The 19,446-nt window shown below is 35.0% G+C and overlaps 1 protein-coding gene across 1 annotated transcript in view; it reads left to right on the top strand.

The window, feature by feature from the left end:
- The window catches only part of Sytbeta (Synaptotagmin beta), a 506,258-nt gene extending 486,818 nt beyond the window's left edge, over positions 1 to 19,440 (top strand). Inside the window, exon 8 of the mRNA XM_081753867.1 lies at positions 6,512 to 19,440. Within this exon, the coding sequence (XP_081609993.1) occupies positions 6,512 to 6,670 (159 nt within the window). The 3' untranslated portion in view covers positions 6,671 to 19,440. The remainder of the gene's footprint in view (positions 1 to 6,511) is intronic.
- Positions 19,441 to 19,446: the final 6 nt, after the last annotated feature.

Genomic DNA, 19,446 nt, shown 5'->3' with positions numbered 1-19,446 from the left:
TTGACATAGTCTTATCTCGAAATTCCAAGATATTGGTTCTGGAAACGGCAGCCCCCTAGTTAAAACTGTCATACTTTTGTACTGGAAGTGATACAAACAAAAATGTTTGCGATACATTCCGACACAACTGTTGTTAAACGATTTGCATAGGTCTCGTTTCGAAATTCCGAGGGGGTATGAAAACGGCAGCCCCGTAGTTTGAAACACTCGTATCTTTGTACCGGAAGTGGTACAGAAAAGAGTTTAGCGAAACGTTCCTGTTCAAAAGTAGTGCAATGAGTGGGCATAGGTTTCATTTCGAAATTACTGGGTGCGGGGCTGCCGTTACCACAGCCCCTCTTGAAAACTCATATAACTTCGTACCGGAAGTGGTACAAACGAAAATTTTTGCGGTACATTCAGGCACAAACGTAGCACAAACGATTGACATAAGTTTTGTTTTGAAATTCCAAGGTTGGAGGCTGCCGTTTCCCAACCTCCCACTGCAAAACTCTTATAACTTCGTACCGGATGTGGTACAAACGAAAATTTTTGCGGTACATTCCGGCACAAACATAGCACAAACGATTGGCATAGGTTTTGTTTTGAAATTCCAAGTTTGAAGGCTGCCGTTTCTCCAGCCCCTCCACTTTAAAACCCTTATAACTTCGTACCGGAAGTGGTACAAACGAAAATTTTTGCGGTACATTCCGGCACAAACGTAGCACAAACGATTGATATAAGTTTTGTTTTGAAATTGCTAGGTGGGAAGCTGCCGTTTACGAGCCCCCCACTTCAAAACTCTTATAACTTCGTACCGGAAGTGGTACAAACGAAAATTTTTGCGGTACATTCCGGCACAAACGTAGCACAAACGATTGCCATAGGTTTTGTTTCGAAATTCCAAGTTGGGAGGCTGCCGTTTCTCCAGCCCCCCCACTTTAAAACCCTTATAACTTCGTACCGGAAGTGGTACAAACGAAAATTTTTGCGGTACATTCCGGCACAAACATAGCACAAACGATTGGCATAGGTTTCGTTTCGAAATTCCAAGTTTGAAGGCTGCCGTTTCTCCAGCCCCTCCACTTTAAAACCCTTATAACTTCGTACCGGAAGTGGTACAAACGAAAATTTTTGCGGTACATTCCGGCACAAACGTAGCACAAACGATTGATATAAGTTTTGTTTTGAAATTGCTAGGTGGGAAGCTGCCGTTTACGAGCCCCCCACTTCAAAACTGTTATAACTTCGTACCGGAAGTGGTACAAACGAAAATTTTTGCGGTACATTCCGGCACAAACGTAGCACAAACGATTGCCATAGGTTTTGTTTCGAAATTCCAAGTTTGGAGGCTGCCGTTTCTCCAGCCCCCCCACTTTAAAACCCTTATAACTTCGTACCGGAAGTGGTACAAACGAAAATTTTTGCGGTACATTCAGGCACAAACCTAGCACAAACGATTGACATAAGTTTTGGTTTGAAATTCCTAGGTTGGAGGCTACCGTTTCTCCAGCCCCTCCACTTTAAAACCCTTATAACTTCGTACCGGAAGTGGTACAAACGAAAATTTTTGCGGTACATTCCGGCACAAACGTAGCACAAACGATTGGCATATGTTTTGTTTTGAAATTTTTAGGTGGGGGGGCTGCCGTTTCCTCAGCCCTCACTTCAAAACCCTTATAACTTCGTACCGGAAGTGGTACAAACGAAAATTTTTGAGGGTACATTCCGGCACAAACGTAGCACAAACGATCGGCATAGGTTTTGTTTTGAAATTTTTAGGTGGGGAGCTGCCGTTTCCCCAGCCCCCACTTCAAAACCCTTATAACTTCGTACCGGAAGTGGTACAAACGAAAATTTTTGCGGTACATTCCGGCACAAACGTAGCACAAACGATTGCCATAGGTTTTGTTTCGAAATTCCAAGTTTGGAGGCTGCCGTTTCTCCAGCCCCCCCACTTTAAAACCCTTATAACTTCGTACCGGAAGTGGTACAAACGAAAATTTTTGCGGTACATTCAGGCACAAACCTAGCACAAACGATTGACATAAGTTTTGGTTTGAAATTCCTAGGTTGGAGGCTACCGTTTCTCCAGCCTCTCCACTTTAAAACCCTTATAACTTCGTACCGGAAGTGGTACAAACGAAAATTTTTGCGGTACATTCCGGCACAAAGGTAGCACAAACGATTGGCATATGTTTTGTTTTGAAATTTTTAGGTGGGGGGGCTGCCGTTTCCTCAGCCCTCACTTCAAAACCCTTATAACTTCGTACCGGAAGTGCTACAAACGAAAATTTTTGAGGGTACATTTCGGCACAAACGTAGCACAAACGATCGCCATAGGTTTTGTTCTGAAATTTTTAGGTGGGGAGCTGCCGTTTCCCCAGCCCCCACTTCAAAACCCTTATAACTTCGTACCGGAAGTGGTACAAACGAAAATTTTTGCGGTACATTCCGGCACAAACGTACCACAAACGATTGGCATAGGTTTTGTTTCGAAATTCCAAAGTTGGAGGCTGCCGTTTCTCTAGCACCCCCACTTTTAAACCCTTATAACTTCGTACCGGAAGTGGTACAAACGAAAATTTTTGCGGTACATTCAGGCACAAACCTAGCACAAACGATTGACATAAATGTTGCTTTGAAATTCCTAGGTGGGGGTGCTGCCGTTTCCCCAGCCCGCCACTTCAAAACCCTTACAATTTCTTACCGGAAGTGGTACAAACGAAAATTTTTGCGGTACATTGCGGCACAAACGTAGCACAATCGATTGGCATAGGTTTTGTTTTGAAATTTCTAGGTGGGGGGCTGCCGTTTCCCCAGCCCTCCACTTCAAAACCTTTATAACTCCATACCGGAAGTGGTACAAACGAAAATTTTTGCGGTACATTCCGGCACAAACGTAGCACAAACGATTGCCATAGGTTTTGTTTCGAAATTCCAAGTTTGGAGGCTGCCGTTCCTCCAGCCCCCCCCCACTTTAAAACCCTTATAACTTCGTACCGGAAGTGGTACAAACGAAAATTTTTGCGGTACATTCCAGCACAAACGTAGCACAAACGATTGGCATAGGTTTAGTTTTGAAATTCCTAGGTGGCGGACTGCCGTTTCCCCAGCTCCCCAGTTTAAAACCCTTATAACGTCGTACCGGAAGTAGTACAAACGAAAATTTTTGCGGTACATTCCGGCACAAACGTACCACAAACGATTGGCATAGGTTTTGTTTCGAAATTCCAAAGTTGGAGGCTGCCGTTTCTCTAGCACCCCCACTTTTAAACCCTTATAACTTCGTACCGGAAGTGGTACAAACGAAATTTTTTGCGGTACATTCCGGCACAAACGTAGCACAAACGATTGGCATAGGTTTTGTTTCGAAATTCCAAGTTTGGAGGCTGCCGTTTCTCCAGCCCCCCCCCTTCCCCACTTTAAAACCCTTATAACTTCGTACCGGAAGTGGTACAAACGAAAATTTTTGCGGTACATTCCGGCACAAACGTAGCACAAACGATTGGCATAGGTTTTGTTTCGAAATTCCAAGTTTGAAGGCTGCCGTTTCTCCAGCCCCCCCACTTTAAAACCCTTATAACTTCGTACCGGAAGTGGTACAAACGAAAATTTTTGCGGTACATTCCGGCACAAACGTAGCACAAACGATTGGCATAGGTTTTGTTTTGAAATTCCTAGGTGGGGGGGCTGCCGTTTCCCCAGCCCCCCCACTTTAAAACCCTTATAACTTCGTACCGGAAGTGGTACAAACGAAAATTTTTGCGGTACATTCCGGCACAAACGTAGCACAAACGATTGGCATAGGTTTCGTTTCGAAATTCCAAGGTGGGGGGGCTGCCGTTTCCCCAGCCCCCCCACTTTAAAACCCTTATAACTTCGTACCGGAAGTGGTACAAACGAAAATTTTTGCGGTACATTCCGGCACAAACGTAGCACAAACGATTGGCATAGGTTTTTTTTCGAAACTCCAAGGTGGGGGGGCTGGCGAAATGACGTTAAAAGTGCGTTGATAATTATAAAAATGCAGTCTTAAGAAGATAATTTGAAATCTCAAATCACTTACACATGATAGTTACTTTTAAATCGTCTTAATGACGAGGAGCAGCAGAGCAGCGTAAAGTTTCTGGTCTATCAACAAAAGACAAAATGGATGAAGAGGGAATTCAACCCGTAACCTTCAGGACTTCCCCCCTGGAACCACCAAAAATGATCTTTCTTCAGTGTCAAAGCGAGTGAACAGTGACAGTACGAGATTGTGGAAAATAATGATGTAACGAAACACAACCGGTAACCCGCGACAACCGCGTCTTCCGCGCTTACAGCAATAATAAATGGGCCGAGTATTAAATTTTATTATCGTATTCAGTTATCCAAATTAAAGTGCCAAATGTAAAGTAATATGTGTTCGTGCTGTTTTAGTGTTGTTAATTAAACTGAAAAGTGAAATCTTGAGTATCCTTTACCAAAACAATTATCATGATCTAAATTCATATTTTCTAGTTTTAAGAAATAATCTAATTTACTTTCCTTTTCAGCACAAATAACCAATGCCTATGCGACGTAATAATTTTCGTATTATTAAATCGCATCAGCATTGAGAATACAATTGGAGTCAACTTTTATGTCGATTTCCCAGAACGTTCTGACCCGAACTCTGAACCGTGTTGTCCAGTGGCTATATGGTCGGCTTTGGCTAAAGATCCTAATTGTTATCAAAGTCTAAAGGAGACGTATAAATTGTAGAAGATCAAATCCCGGACCGTAGTAAATGACCAAACCCTCCTTGGGAACCGCAGGACACGAACCACATATACTTATACCATCTCCTTGACAACTCTAAATGTATGTATATTTAAAAATTTAAACGCTCAGTATATGTAAATACTGTAGTGCAGCGTTTCCCAAACTGTTCGCTGCGGCTATCTAGCATGCCATGAAAACTTACAGCGCTAACATCAAATATTTAGAAAGTTTTGCTGAAATGATAGCTACCCTACCTCGTACTTTTATTGATAAAAAGTAGCGAACAAAAAATCGACGTGGAACACAAAATAAGGATGGTTGTATCGAATTCGATTTCAAGATTTGCGAAAGATTTTCAGTGAGCAACAGATTCATCTTTTCCATTATTTACGAAAGTAAACAAAGTCATGTGCTCAGTTCACGCTTTTTTCAAATATTGCATGTGAATTTAAAATATGTTTTATTATACACCTCGGGTGGGGGTGAACAGAGAGGTATCAACAAAGTTGTGAAAATTGAGTTATCTAGATACCGTGGCCCACATTCTTCCTCACCGGTGTGTATAGAGCAGTATCTCATACCGACATTGCTTGCAAAAGAACTTGACTTTGAATCTCGCGGTAACTACGCGATCATACGGATACCAGCACTTTAAATTTTATTTAACTCAAAATCAATTTCTTGAAGTTACTTTACTTTACATACTCACCATATCTATCTATCTATCTATCTATCTATCTATCTATCTATCTATCTATCTATCTATCTATATATATATATATATATATATATATATATATATATATATATATATATATGTGTGTGTGTGTGTGTGTGTGTGTGTGTGTGTTTATTTCTACATCCTGACATGGAGTGCTGCCGAAAAGTCGTGAAACACAGTCACAAACCTAAGTGTGTCAGACACCGAAAAAGTGAGGGAAAACTCTACTGTAGTATATTTGGGTGATCCCATGCCAAAACAGACTAACTACATTTGTGAGGAAATTGAGATAGAGTAATATTTTGTGAACTGAGAGTTTTATCATGCCAGAATGAACCAAGTTTGTAGATTGTTTAGTTTGCCAATGGATGGGGTAAATCGATGTGATGAGTGGATTCTATGGCGAGTGAAGAACTTTTCAGTTCTCAACACAAATGTCACTCGATTTCAATTTCAACAAAAATCTAGTTAATCCGTCTTGGCATGGGACCACCCATTTTAGGTTCTTAAACCGGGTGTCCCTAAAAAAAGGTAGCCCTAAAAAAATGTTCGTAAAAAACAAAAGTACAAGAGGAAATAAAACATTTACATTTCATGCCTAGGAAATGAAATGAAATATATAAGAAATGAAATGAAATCAGGTTGTCACAGGTGCTGAAAATGCTCTTCCTGAGCGTCCAAACACAATCAAACACGACAGTGCATGTTTCTGAAGGTCGCTGTCAGAACCTCTGGCGTCACTAACTGGTGCCAGACGTCATCTCGTGGCTCCATACAGTTGGCAATTCCCGAGTGTGAATTCCTGATCATCTAACTGATTCACAAATTTCTGAAAATGTAAACGAAATCCTTGAAATATTTACAATGGCAAATGAATCTTATTGCGGGCTATCATCGGGTGTGGACACTCGTTATTAAAGCATAAATTGTTACTGTAGGTAAAAACATTAATTTTCATTCTTTGGGAACACCTTTCAATATGGCGGACATTGAGTACTTTCCTCTTTTAGTCTGGATTATCGAGAATGGACTCTAATAACTTCATTGTTTCATACTTTTTAGGTGTGTATAATGGACCAGGGTAACGACCTGATAGGAAATAATCCACTTGTAGGCTGCTGTGTGATTGGACCTCAAGAAAATGGACCTGAACGAGAACATTGGCATGATATGGTTCAAAATCCACGAAAGGCTGTGGCCATGTGGCATACGCTTCGGTAAAACCAATGGAAATATACTTCCAAACAAAAAAAAAAGAACACAAATAAGTAAGTAAAAAAAAAGAAAGAAAGAAAAATAAATAAGGGAAAAGAGAGAAGATTGAAACCTATGTCTGAATCAGAAAGACTGTATAAATATATGACCAAAGTCTTGAAACTATATTATGGAAAGTCAATTAATAGACCTTTATGATGCTCAGGAGGAAGTAATTGATATATATGTATGTATATACTATATATATATATTATTATTATTATATGTAATTAACTTAACATCTACTAACAAATTGGTACAGTCAACTTACATTAGTACTTTCTGGCCAAAAAGTATATGAGGCCGTGATTAAAACATGGGACAACGCTGTGCTTTTGTAGAACATTAAATTAAATAGTTCAAGCTATCTTACCTAGCAGTAACTACAGTGTCAAGCATTTAAAAAAAAGCGAAAAAAAACCTAAGGAAGTTGACTGCGCCAACTGAAGGAGTGTAAAACGAGATAAATTCACTGCGTATGTTATTGTTGAGAATTGAATATAGGATAGGTACTACGTAGTAAATTATCAGGACAACGCAACCTCCTCAAATGTTACACTAATATTCAATTTGTTATATATCTAAAAATATAAATAAGTATATATAAAAAGATATGTGTGAGAAAATTATATATATCTATTAATATCTATATTTACGTGCAGTACATATATATATAATGTATCATTAAAGTACTGTGTATGTTACGTGGTATTTTTTGTGATAATTACCCTACTCTTACTTAAAGCTCACTGTATTTTGTGAGAAACTAAGTACGTTGTAATCTTCAACGGAATTACTGAAGATATGTTGGTTACATATCTTTCATATAACATTTACATAGGCTATATTCACAGTGATTGATTATCAAATAGTTAGTATTTAGGTTGTGTATCTGAAACGAAATCTTTTTTTTTTTTTTCATCCTATATTATTAAGCTTTTCTTCAGGTTTTGTAACATTATGCTAATTTTTGATTTAAATTGCAGACATACTATACAATTATACAATCTTGAAATCATATTACACACAATTTTACTACCTTCCATTAAAATAGCATAGGCATTATTTTACTAATTCTTTTAAATAGATATTAAAGAAATGGTAATAGTGAATATCCTTATGATATCCCCTTCCAATTGTAATTTCCTCTATTTCTTTCCCTATCCAAATTCATTTTTTCGTTTATTCACCTTGCGTGTTCTTGCAATAGTTATTGTGCATCTCAACACCAGATAACCTGAAATTAAGAAATTAATAAGCCATATTAGAGAGTAAAAGGAATCACGCGCTATAAATTTCAATTTCGTCCGGTAGATGTCAACCGCTGAAGGATGTTTGCTGCCATCTAGCGGCATAATGTATAACTTCTACTACCTTTATTTCAATTTTAGAAACTGGAATATGGATAACCATCCGTTAAAGCCACCGTTACTAGTGAAGGTGTTAACGGATTAATTCCGCTAACTAAATCGGACCAAATAATCGTTTTGGTTATTTATTGCAAGAAGTAGAATTCAAAAATTCCCTTTTGTTTCCCGAATGATCGTGCAAAGTAATGCCCACTTTTAAAGTCGCCCTTACCTTTAGAATTGTAACAGATTGACCCCCATTAACGAATTGGCCGAGATATTTACTCTATCTATCTATTGCAGAAATCATATTTTAAAAAATTCCCTGTTATTCAAGAGTTATCATAGGGAGTAACGAACGGACGTAAAATCATCATTGCCCGTTAAAGATGTTATCAAATTGGCTCCGCTAACGAACTCGACCAAAATAATCGCTTTATACAGAATTCGAAAATTTGCTTTTGTTCAAGAGTTATCGCATGGAATAACGAACAGACGTAAGTCGCCATTATCCGTTAACGATGTTATCAAATTGACTCCGTTAACGAACTCGGTCTAGATTGTCTCTCTTTAGAGAATTCGAAAAAATTGTTTTCGTTTAAGAGTTATCGTACGGAACAACAGACAAATATAAACCACCGTTACCCGTGGTGGTTAACCTATATTAACGGGTTGACTGTACTAACTAAATCGGCCCAGATTAACATTTTGGAAGAAAAATAAAATTAAAAAATTCGTTTTTGTTCAAGAATTTTCGTGTGGAGTAACGAACGGACGCAAGTCACTGTTACCTGTTATGATGTTACCGGATTCACTTCATTATCACACTTTGCTAAGAAATAAATTTAATTCTGGTTGCTTGTTGCGGCATATCAACAATTTTATTAGTTTGCGGTACGAGTTTAGCCACAACGTTATTTTCCATCGTACACGGGAATTTCCAGAGTGTACTCTTCAAATACACATTGTGCATCCTAAAAATGTCAGATAGTAATTTAAATATAATAAGGAAACTGGTATTATCATCGCTATATATTTATCCAATGATATAATTAAAGTTATCAAGATCCACCAAATAACTTCTTAAGCAGAAAGGAACATATACAAAACTTACTAAGTTAGGACCAAAACAGCCCAAATTAAATCTAGATAAAAGGAGTACAGATAAAAATTGGAGTAATGTCTCGAGGAGTTTCACTCTAAAACTTAAATTATTATGACGTGTGTCACATCTTGCTTTTCTCAAAGTACAAATGCTCAAATATGTTCTCCCAGAAGCAATTGGAATCGGAGAAACGTGAAATTCTACACTAACTTAGTTTATATTCTGTGCGTGCTTATTGGCCACCAAGTACTCATTGTTGTTCAACATGCGTATGTTTCAGCAAACTAATTTATCTGAAAGAGTGAAAAAATATTTACATAGTATAAATTTATGAAAATTTCGGTGCTCCTTCACGTGTTAACAGGCGTGACAACAGAGAGATCAAATCAAAAATAATCTTATAGTAATCCTTCAGCAAAAGTGCACGAGGAATTCAAAGCACAGAAGAAAGTGCTCAGAACGGTAACACGTAATAATCATTGTATAATTCATTGCAAACCATGATGTAGAAAATCAAATTGCGAGTACTAATTCCATCAACTTATTAAATAGACTGTGTAATATATATAATGTGTATGTGTGTGAAACAAAACCAAGAAATATATTAATATAAAAATATAAATAAACCTGCACATAATACAGAATTTCAAGAAAGTACAGGTGTTTTTTCATGAATAGACTTCACTGGAAACTTCAAAATCTTTGATCACTTACAATAAACCATTAAATTAAATCTATACGTTAACAAATTAAGTCAGAAAAATGCGGGAGATATTAATAAATTTTACATTTTATTCTGTCAGTGGTGAATCTAACCCAGGGCCGGGGACCCTAAGCGCCTCAGATCTTTGAGCGACAAAAATAATTGAACCTATTATTTATATATTTTTGAAAGTTTGCGTTGCCTTTTATTTATTATTGGGATTTTTTTTTTAAACATTAGATATAGTTTCAGTTGCAATTTTTCTGTTATGAAAAGTGTAAAACAATACTTAAGGTCCACAATGTCCACGTCCAACCTAGCCACATTATTCATCAGGAGAGAGTTCGAAATTCTGCTGGACCCATGAAAAATTGTAATCTTATGATATGCGTATCATAGTCTGGATTCTGATTGCCCCTCCTCCCCAAGGTTTTTACCCTTCTGGGTCCGCCACTGCATTCTGTCAATTGATTTCTAAATGGAAAACAGAAAAAAGTTATTCTAACTTGCAACTACTATGATTAACTTCATATATTGTAACTGATTAACAATATGTTTGTAAGCGTATCTCACTATAATATGGTTCATGATATTACTTATACCATGGGGAAATTTGCGTATGAATTTCGCGCACTGAGTACAACTTACGTTTGATTGATGTGAAAAAATTTGGGTGTATCTAGTATAAATATGCTAGACTGTAATTGATTCAGATAATAGATTGTTTGAAGCTCAATTACTTTCTTCGTAATTTCAACTATATGAGACTTAAGTAAACAATTTAGTGTGAGACCCATAGAAGTTCCGAATCTCTTGTATTAAATGCGAGATTACTATTTGTTTAATTACAAAGAAACAAGGTCACATTTTCGGATGTCTATATGCCACTATTTATTCTACTGTGTTTCAAAAAAAAAATAAATTAACAATTATTTTTAATTAATACTTATAAGCATACTTAACAGATATTTGATAACAGATATTTTTACATCATATCTAAGTAAACAAAAAAACAATGATGGAAAAAGAACTGTCACATTATTATTATTATTGAAGAATGAAATACAAACTTATCTTACTGACCTCAGTTGAAGAGTTCTGGAGAATATATTCAATTAAATATTTTGAAACTTTTTTTAACGTCCCACGGTTATGCTCTTTGGGCCAAAAGAGACAGATGATTAATGAAAGTGAATGATTGTGGAATTAAATTTTTGTGGTCTCCCACCGGGAATTGGATCCGGACCCGTGCAACCGAGTCGCACGCGCTAGTCACTAGATCAGCGGGGATTTTTAAATATTCTGGTGAAAGACGTATAGTAAAATATTCTATTTTATTCCACAACTCTTGAAATCTCGTTCAATAAGTCAAAACCAAATATTCGTTTTGATATATCTTATCATTTCAACATGTAACTTCCACAACAAGTTCGGTGACGCCACTGTTAATTTTGGTATATATATATATATATATATATATATATACAGAGTGGTCCAAAAGTAGGTATACAGCCCTGTGTTTTTCAAATACGTCAGTTTACTTTATTAAAATAATGAATTTATTTTCTTCGATCTATTCCGAGTTTAACGTATAAGTGAAAAAACGTATAAAAAAAAACTAAGTCAATGGATAATAATGGATAATAATGAGTAAATGATATAAAATGTCATGAGCCGATCAGTACAGGACTGTATACCTACTTTCGGGCCACCCTGTATATATATAAGAAATGTAATAATTAAAATAAAATAGCAAGCACACAAAAAATTCTTTCAGTGAAAATTTCTAATGTACAATCAAAATGTGTTTTTATTAATTATTATCTAACAAATTTCTCATTATATATTCATATAAGAAGTTAATTATTCTTATTTTAAAATACAAGTACAAATGGTTTTGCTCAATGTATTCTTAACCTGTAACTTATATCTAATCAATATACTACATTGGTAACAATCTTGTTTATTATTTACTAGATATCAATGAAAAGTACATTTATTTTACTTGGTTTTAGTTGTTTGTTTCTTTTTAATAGCGCAATAATATCAATAACTTTAGTAAGTTAACAAAAACTTAATAGCGAAGTCATTGTGTCCTCAGTACAGACACACAACACTGAAATACTTTAAGTGTCCGAAACATCACAGGCAATTACTAATGTACTGAAGAATTCATAAGTGAAGGGAAATTTATCGATGTTATTACACATTATGCAGTCAAACTTTTGAATAAAAACTACCTACATTTAACAGAAACAAGCTTGTACCGCAAGGATTTTATTATCTCGTGAGCAACGTGATTTCACCTTATTAAACGCAAACATGTTTACATTGCAATCGAAACGAGGAAAATTCACTGTAATGTAGTTCCTACATCTAATATTTCTTCTTTATCAATGCATCAATACAGAAAGTATACATGTATAATAAAATAACATAGTAGTGAACAATTTTAAGATGTGTAGACGTTGTAAATTTCAAATTTGAAATTTTGAAATAGCAAATTACTGTACAGATCTGAATTATAATCCTTTATGCTACAACCTTAACCTTTAGGACACGAAGTAACTATATTTAGTTACCTAAAAATAAGGCTTGGGATACGAAGTAACTATTTATAGATACCTTGCAGTTTGCCCACTAAACCTAATTGTTTTTTAACTTTCTGGGTATCAAATATAAGCACTTGCATGTGTTTCATTCAGGAGACATACTAGGCAACTGCTGAATGCAGAAATTATGTTGTTATTGTTTTGTTTTTTAAGTGAACGAACGTGACTGTTTGTATTTGTCATACAAGCTCTTTAAAACGCATTTAAACTTTTAAGGTGCGCAGTTTAGTTCTCAGAGGTTTAACACAACAATAAGTTAATTGTTGTGAAAGAAAATATAAATAATAAGTCAGGAGACGTTTCCCTTCCAATTTTGGTGCCAGGGACGTAATTGGAAATAGTGGGTGTGGGGGGAGAGGTCTTGACCTGGCTGAGAAAGAAAGATTTATTTCTGCACGTGGTATCAACATAGAGTGATAAGAGAGTTTGTTTGGGTTTCTGATCTCCTACAGCCTTTGTAAGACGTAAAGATCGCTCAGTGTTGTGAGCGCGTTCTTTCCTGCATACGAATTTTAATTTAACATACAGTAGAATCTACCTTTACGGACCCTAAAATTTTAAAATGTGTTACCGTTGGTTTTACTTGTGAGACTTTGGTGTTGCGTGTATTAGTAAAAATGGCATCGAGAGATGTTCTCGGTTCAGATGACATTCGAGACGAGTTGGAAGCAATGGACACAGATTCGGAGTGGGATGAAGAACAAATTGAATGAAGAAGAATTGATGAAGAAATTCCTTCCTCAGACACAGACGAATTTAATTTTGATGACTTTGATGATGATTCTCCCACCCAAACCTAATCCTTGATTACAGTGATCGGGCGCAAACCATATTAATTATGAAACTTCCATGGATTCTCCGTAAAATGATTCAACTTTCGTGAGTCTACTGCTATTAGAGCCTGAGCTATGATCATTTGAAAATAACTCTGCATTTTGTCATTTCTGTCCTAATCAGTGGCGTAGTTATATTATAATTTTGAGGAATTTCCTAATTATGCTGTATGTATCTTATGTTAACAATGCTGTTATATGTTATTGAGAATATATCAAAGAACATTTTGATGTGCATTTTATACGCATCGTCAATTTCTAGAGCGGCAGAGGGAGGACGGAACTCAAAATTTTTGTTAGAAAAGTTGTAAAAATGATGTTTTCCCCACTCCGTAATCCTAGATTAGAGTTGTAGGGGGGTAAATCATACTAATTATGAAACATTCATGAATTTTCTGTAAAATGCTTCAACTTTCGTGAGGTTACGACTATTAGGGCCTGATCCACAGCCATTTGAAAATAACCCTACATTTTGTTCAAAATTGGCGCCGTATCCCAGGCTTTATTTTTTTAAAAGGCTCCGTAATTAAAAGGTTAATCAGCTCGACTTTGATTCAATTTTGAAAAATTAAACTCCACTGAATAACTGAACTTCACTCGAATGCACGATTATGAAATGTGATTGATTGTCTTACTTGCCAGTTTCCTCTGGGAAGATACTTACTAATTAAAATATAGTACTCATAAATGCAGACATAATTTATAGCTCTGATAAAAAGTCTGAAATGTTAAAAGTAGGTAAAAGCTTATCTTTGGTTGGCCAAAACAACACTTTGTTTCGTGCCTGTCTACTAAGTTGTTTCTTTCTTGGTAGTTTAACTAAGTAATAAGTTATTCCTTAGTGTAAACTAGTAAGAGGCAAAATTCATTCTTATATAGTCAAGGAAACGATTCATTCGTTTTTTATTGCTTGTTATCTTTGCAAGTTATTAAAATATGAACAGAATTAAACAATAAAAATCCTTTAGTAAACTGGAGATCAATTGTTTCTATTTGAAATGAACATCATTACTTAAACAACTTCAGTAAAATATTTAGAGATCATATCCAAATATTTTTTTATTATTCAGAACAATTATTTAAATATAACGCTAAAGATATTATTAGCAGTGATGAAATAATAAACAATACATAGAGTTTAATAAGAAAGATTCTAATAATACTTTAATCGCGCTTATGCTTTTATTCATATTTAAAGAATTCAAAAAACGCACGCAGAAAAGTCAGTAAAACTTGTGGTTGTTATTTTGACTGATCATGAACTATATAATAAAAACTGAATTAATAGTTAAACTTACATAATGAAGTTAAATCATGAAGTGAAACTTAAAATTAGAGAAATTTGCAAAATAGATATTTTAAATGCATAATATCATGTAAGTTCTCCGGAATCGGAATCGATGCGTTAAAATATCAAATAATACTCTCGATAAAGTGGACACTTTCATATATCTAAGATTACTATTAACAGATCAAAACTATATTCACGAAGATATTAAATATCGACTAAAAGTAGGGAATTCGAGTTATTATTCAGTTCAAAATCTTTTGTCTTGGCGGATCCTATCGAGGAATTTGAAGCTTAAAATATATAAAACGATAATCATGCCTGTTGTTCTGTACGGTTGCGAAATGTGGTCGCTTACTCTGAGGGAAGAACGTTCAGTAAAAGTATTTGGGAATAAGATATTGAGATGAATATTCGGACCCAAGAGAAACGGGAATAGAGGATGGCGAAAACTTCATAACGAGGAACTACATAATTTATACTGTTTACCAAACGTTAGGGTTATCAAATCTAGGAGACTCAGGTGGGCAGGTGATGTAGGTTGAATGGAGGAAAGTAGAAACACTTTCAAAGTTTTAATGGAAGTCCAATCGGGAAATGACCATTAGGAAGACCTAGTTCTATAGTTTCAAAAAAACTTTACTTACAAATAGAATAAAATTCTATCTTAAAGTAAATGCATACATTTAAACATTTTCTGAGAACAATAAAATTGAGACAAAATATTTCAATATGACAGATATATTTAAATGTATAAGTACATTACTAGAGCTCAGTGTTCGATTATTTTTTTCGCATCAAGCATAAACACTTTTTAAATGGTCATTTACAAGCATTAAGATACTAAACATTTGTAGTGAAAGGTTTGCTAATTAAACATTCCGCAAAGGTTTAGCTGTTTAGATGTTCTGCAAAATGAATATTTAAACATTTTTTACTTAAAATATTTATTAGAGAGAACTAGTACATACATGTGTGACAAATTACATCAAAGAAAAAATTCTTTTGAATATAAGTAGATTTCATCAAGTGTTTTTTTTTTTTTTATTCTTTTTATGAAAACTGAACATTTTCTCAAAATACACAATGTATCAGGATCTTAACTTCAATTTGGTCCCACCTGGTGACTCCTTATCTCGTACAATGCATATACCATTCGCTATCAGTCTTAATTTCATCCCACTTTTAGCGTACTCCTCAAAGCTATTACAGCAGTAACGATAAAATCTGTAAAACGTTAACACAAGTCTTTTTACAAGTTACTAGTTCACATTTTATTTATTTACTTATTTATTTATAAGGGTAAACTAGTAACTGTAAGCCCATAGAGATAAATTACAAGTATGTGATCTAGTTAAAACCAGTGAGCTTTGTCACGAAATATCAGAGCAGCGATGTAAACTTATAATATTTATGCAAATGCTCTCAAATGACCTGAGATTTTATTGCTAGACAGGCTCGTAGGCAAGGAATAATTAGGTGGTTTCTTCAAATTTTTATTTTCCTCCTACATTTCTAATGGTTGTGAAAAAAAGAATACCCGATTAACATATGAAAAGCATGGATGCCAAGCTGTGTAACTCCAAAACTGAAATAAGGATGACTATGTAACTTCTCTAAATTTTTATTTTCCTCCTACATTTCTAATGGTTGTGAAAAAAAGAATACCTGATTAACATATGAAAAGCATGGATGTCAAGCTGGGTAACTCCAAAACTGAAATAAGGATGACTATGTAACTTCTCTAAATTTTTATTTTTCTCCCACATTTCTATTGAATGTGAAAAAAGAATATCCGATTAACACATAAAAAGCAGGATGCCTAGCGGTGTAACTCTAAAATTGAAAGAAGAATAATTATGTAACTTCTCTAAATTTTTATTTTTCTCCCACATTTCTAATGGCTATGAAAAAAAGAATACCCGATGAACACACGAAAGGCATGGATGCCAAGCGGTGTAACTACAAAATTGAAATTTTCCAGGAAAGAACTTCAACGTATCATGTTAATCACATCGAAAGAATATAGTTCGCTATCAGCATTAGAAAGTAAACTTCATAATTATGTATTTGTTGCAACCATAAAAGAAATAATAATTTGTTATGAGATATTAAACTTCAAAGTTCTCTCCTGAAATATCTCCATTTTGGAGTTACACGATTTGGCATCCACACACATATATAGACACAATTCACTTTTTGCACACTTCACACTTCACTGGTGCATTTTTGTTGATTTTACGCGTGTAAATAAAAAGTGAGATAACTGCTTTTGCATCATTCACATGGTAACCATACTACGACGAAAGTTGTATTCGTTTATAAACACTGGATGTAAAATAATATAAGCTTATGTATGTGGAGTCGTGCATTATATAGTTGAATTGGTAACCCCTGTAATTTTCTTTTGCCCTGTTCTCTCTAAACGTTTCGGCTGGCTACAGATCTTAATTAAGGTTAACTTAATTTTGTGTAAAAATTGTGTTCAACTCAGTGCAATGCAAGCAGTGTTTGCAGTGTATAATAGATTAAACTGTCATCAATGTGAATCAAAATTTTGTAGACTTAATTTCTTATAATAAGGCCTTTAAGGCAAAAAGTTAGTCTATATTCATGTTTCTAACGTAAAAAGTACTAGTTTCAAAAAAATTAATTCGATAAAATAATAGATATCGTACTGACTGGGTTACTTCGGAAAAATATATGTTTTATTGATCAATTTTTACTCCATATCAGAAACAGCAACTTTATTCTTAGAATGACAGTTAAATCTGCTATATTCAGTTTATGGAATAAAACTTATGAAATATATGAATAACTGATAATCCTCCAAGTGAAAATGTCGCTAAGCACTAAAGTGTTCGAATTTTTGTCTGCTCTTTTACAAATATCCTCAATTGTGTTAAGTTAGTTTAAATTCAAAAAGTATAAAGACTAGGCTGATCATAAAATATTCAGCTGAAAATGGGACAGGTTCCGGCTTTTTAAAAATCATGAGAAATGAGAAACAGGTAAGTGCGTAAATTAGTTCCTGTTTACCTCAGCAATACCTAATACATTTATATTGTACTATAACATAATATATATAAGCTATAAAATATAAACAGCATTTAACTTACAATATAGTAGGACGTGATGCTGACTGCATTTGCTCCTTTGCCCAGCTCGAATCCTTGATATTACATTAGGTGAGAAGTTGATTCTTGAACTGAAGAATGCCAGGAGTATTTCTCAGAAGAACCTACCTGAGAATAGCTTTAGTCAAGTCAATAGGTCAAGCAATTCGATACTTATGAAAAAGGACATATACGTTGAAGTTTGTTCAACAAACAAGCAACTGCTAAAACATGCCAACTATATATCATATTTAATGTAGAGAATTTCAGTTCAATTCTTGCCTCTTTGTTATTATCAATTATTAATACCTTTACAAGGTACTAGATTTGCTATTTACTCCTTTCACTTCCATAAAACGTGGCAAATACTACTTTCTTCCATCTACTGACGGGACGGCCGGGAGACGCCCCTACAACGGGACTGTCCCGGTCTAAACGGGATGTATGGTCGCCCTAATAAAGATAGATATTTGAAACGTTATTACACAAAAACTACGAACTTGGAGTTAAATTTTAATATTGGCAATTTGGATGAAAACTGATTTCATATCTCCCATGCGCATTCACCAAAATTTACACCACAAATTAAACTGACTCCATTAGAAAGCAAGATTGGTTGGTATTTAGTGTCCCTTTTCATCATCAGAGCTACATGAGACGCGAACCTACAGTTTAAAGTGGAATCCGACCCACTGTAATGGATACAAATTTCAAGGCTCCCCTACCGGGAATCGAGGATGCTAGTAACTAGGCTAGCTGGAAGAGCTAACAATGCAAGAGAAAACGATCTTTGATAAAGAAAGAAACATTAATACAATGCAGAAGAATAGAACAAAAATATTATGATATAGTGAAACAAAATGTTTACATTTCCTTAATGCTCCTTTTTAACTTATGAACTTCATGTCTCTTTTTAATAATAATAATAATTAGCTGAACCTACGCTCTCTACGCAGCGTATCATTCACATATGAGCATTAATCTCCTTGTCATACCTCACATCATCTGTATATGTCCTTTCATAGGCACGAGTGAAGGACATCTTGATAAAAATCAGCAAGGGGTATTATAAAGGGGAGATTTCTTCGATTATTTTTTCAATATCTCGCACCGTTTGCAAGATTTGAACCTACTTCCGGTTGGAGTTTCTAATTCATGTATGATCAGTGTTTTCTTTCTTCTTGCATGCAGTATATACAGTAATAAGCAAGTACATTACACACACAATTAATTATAATGTCAGTGATATACCTGTATGATGTTCATTGGGCAATACACTCTAAACAATAAAGATTCATAGTAGACTAGAGAAATAGTTATTCTCCGTTTTTCATTATCATTTGGCTATGAAAACAAACGCTGAGAGATATACAACCCCTGTATACAAATATGTGATGTCGGATTGTATAACTCGTCGGATATGTTGCTTTACTTTTTTTTAAAATTTCAACACTTCCAGTGTACCCTTAAAAGATGTAATAATAAAATAACGAATATGTTTTTTAAATATTCAATTAGAACTGAACACTAGAGAAAATTTGCAATCGGTCAGTGAAAACGGCATCTTTCTAGATCTTGTGGTTTCCGAGATATCGTTGTCAAAAAAAAAATTGCCACAAACATGTAAACTTCGCTTGACCACAAACATATAAACTTCGCTTGACCACAAACATATAAACTCCGTTTGACCACAAACATATAAACTCCGTTTGACCACAAACATATAAACTTCGCTTG

Source organism: Thermobia domestica, chromosome 3 (assembly GCF_964235325.1).
Source record: "Thermobia domestica chromosome 3, izTheDome1.hap1.1, whole genome shotgun sequence".
NCBI classification, from domain to species: Eukaryota; Metazoa; Arthropoda; class Insecta; order Zygentoma; family Lepismatidae; genus Thermobia; species Thermobia domestica.
Note: the sequence above shows the minus strand (reverse complement) of the source record. Positions and strands in the feature narration are given on the sequence as shown.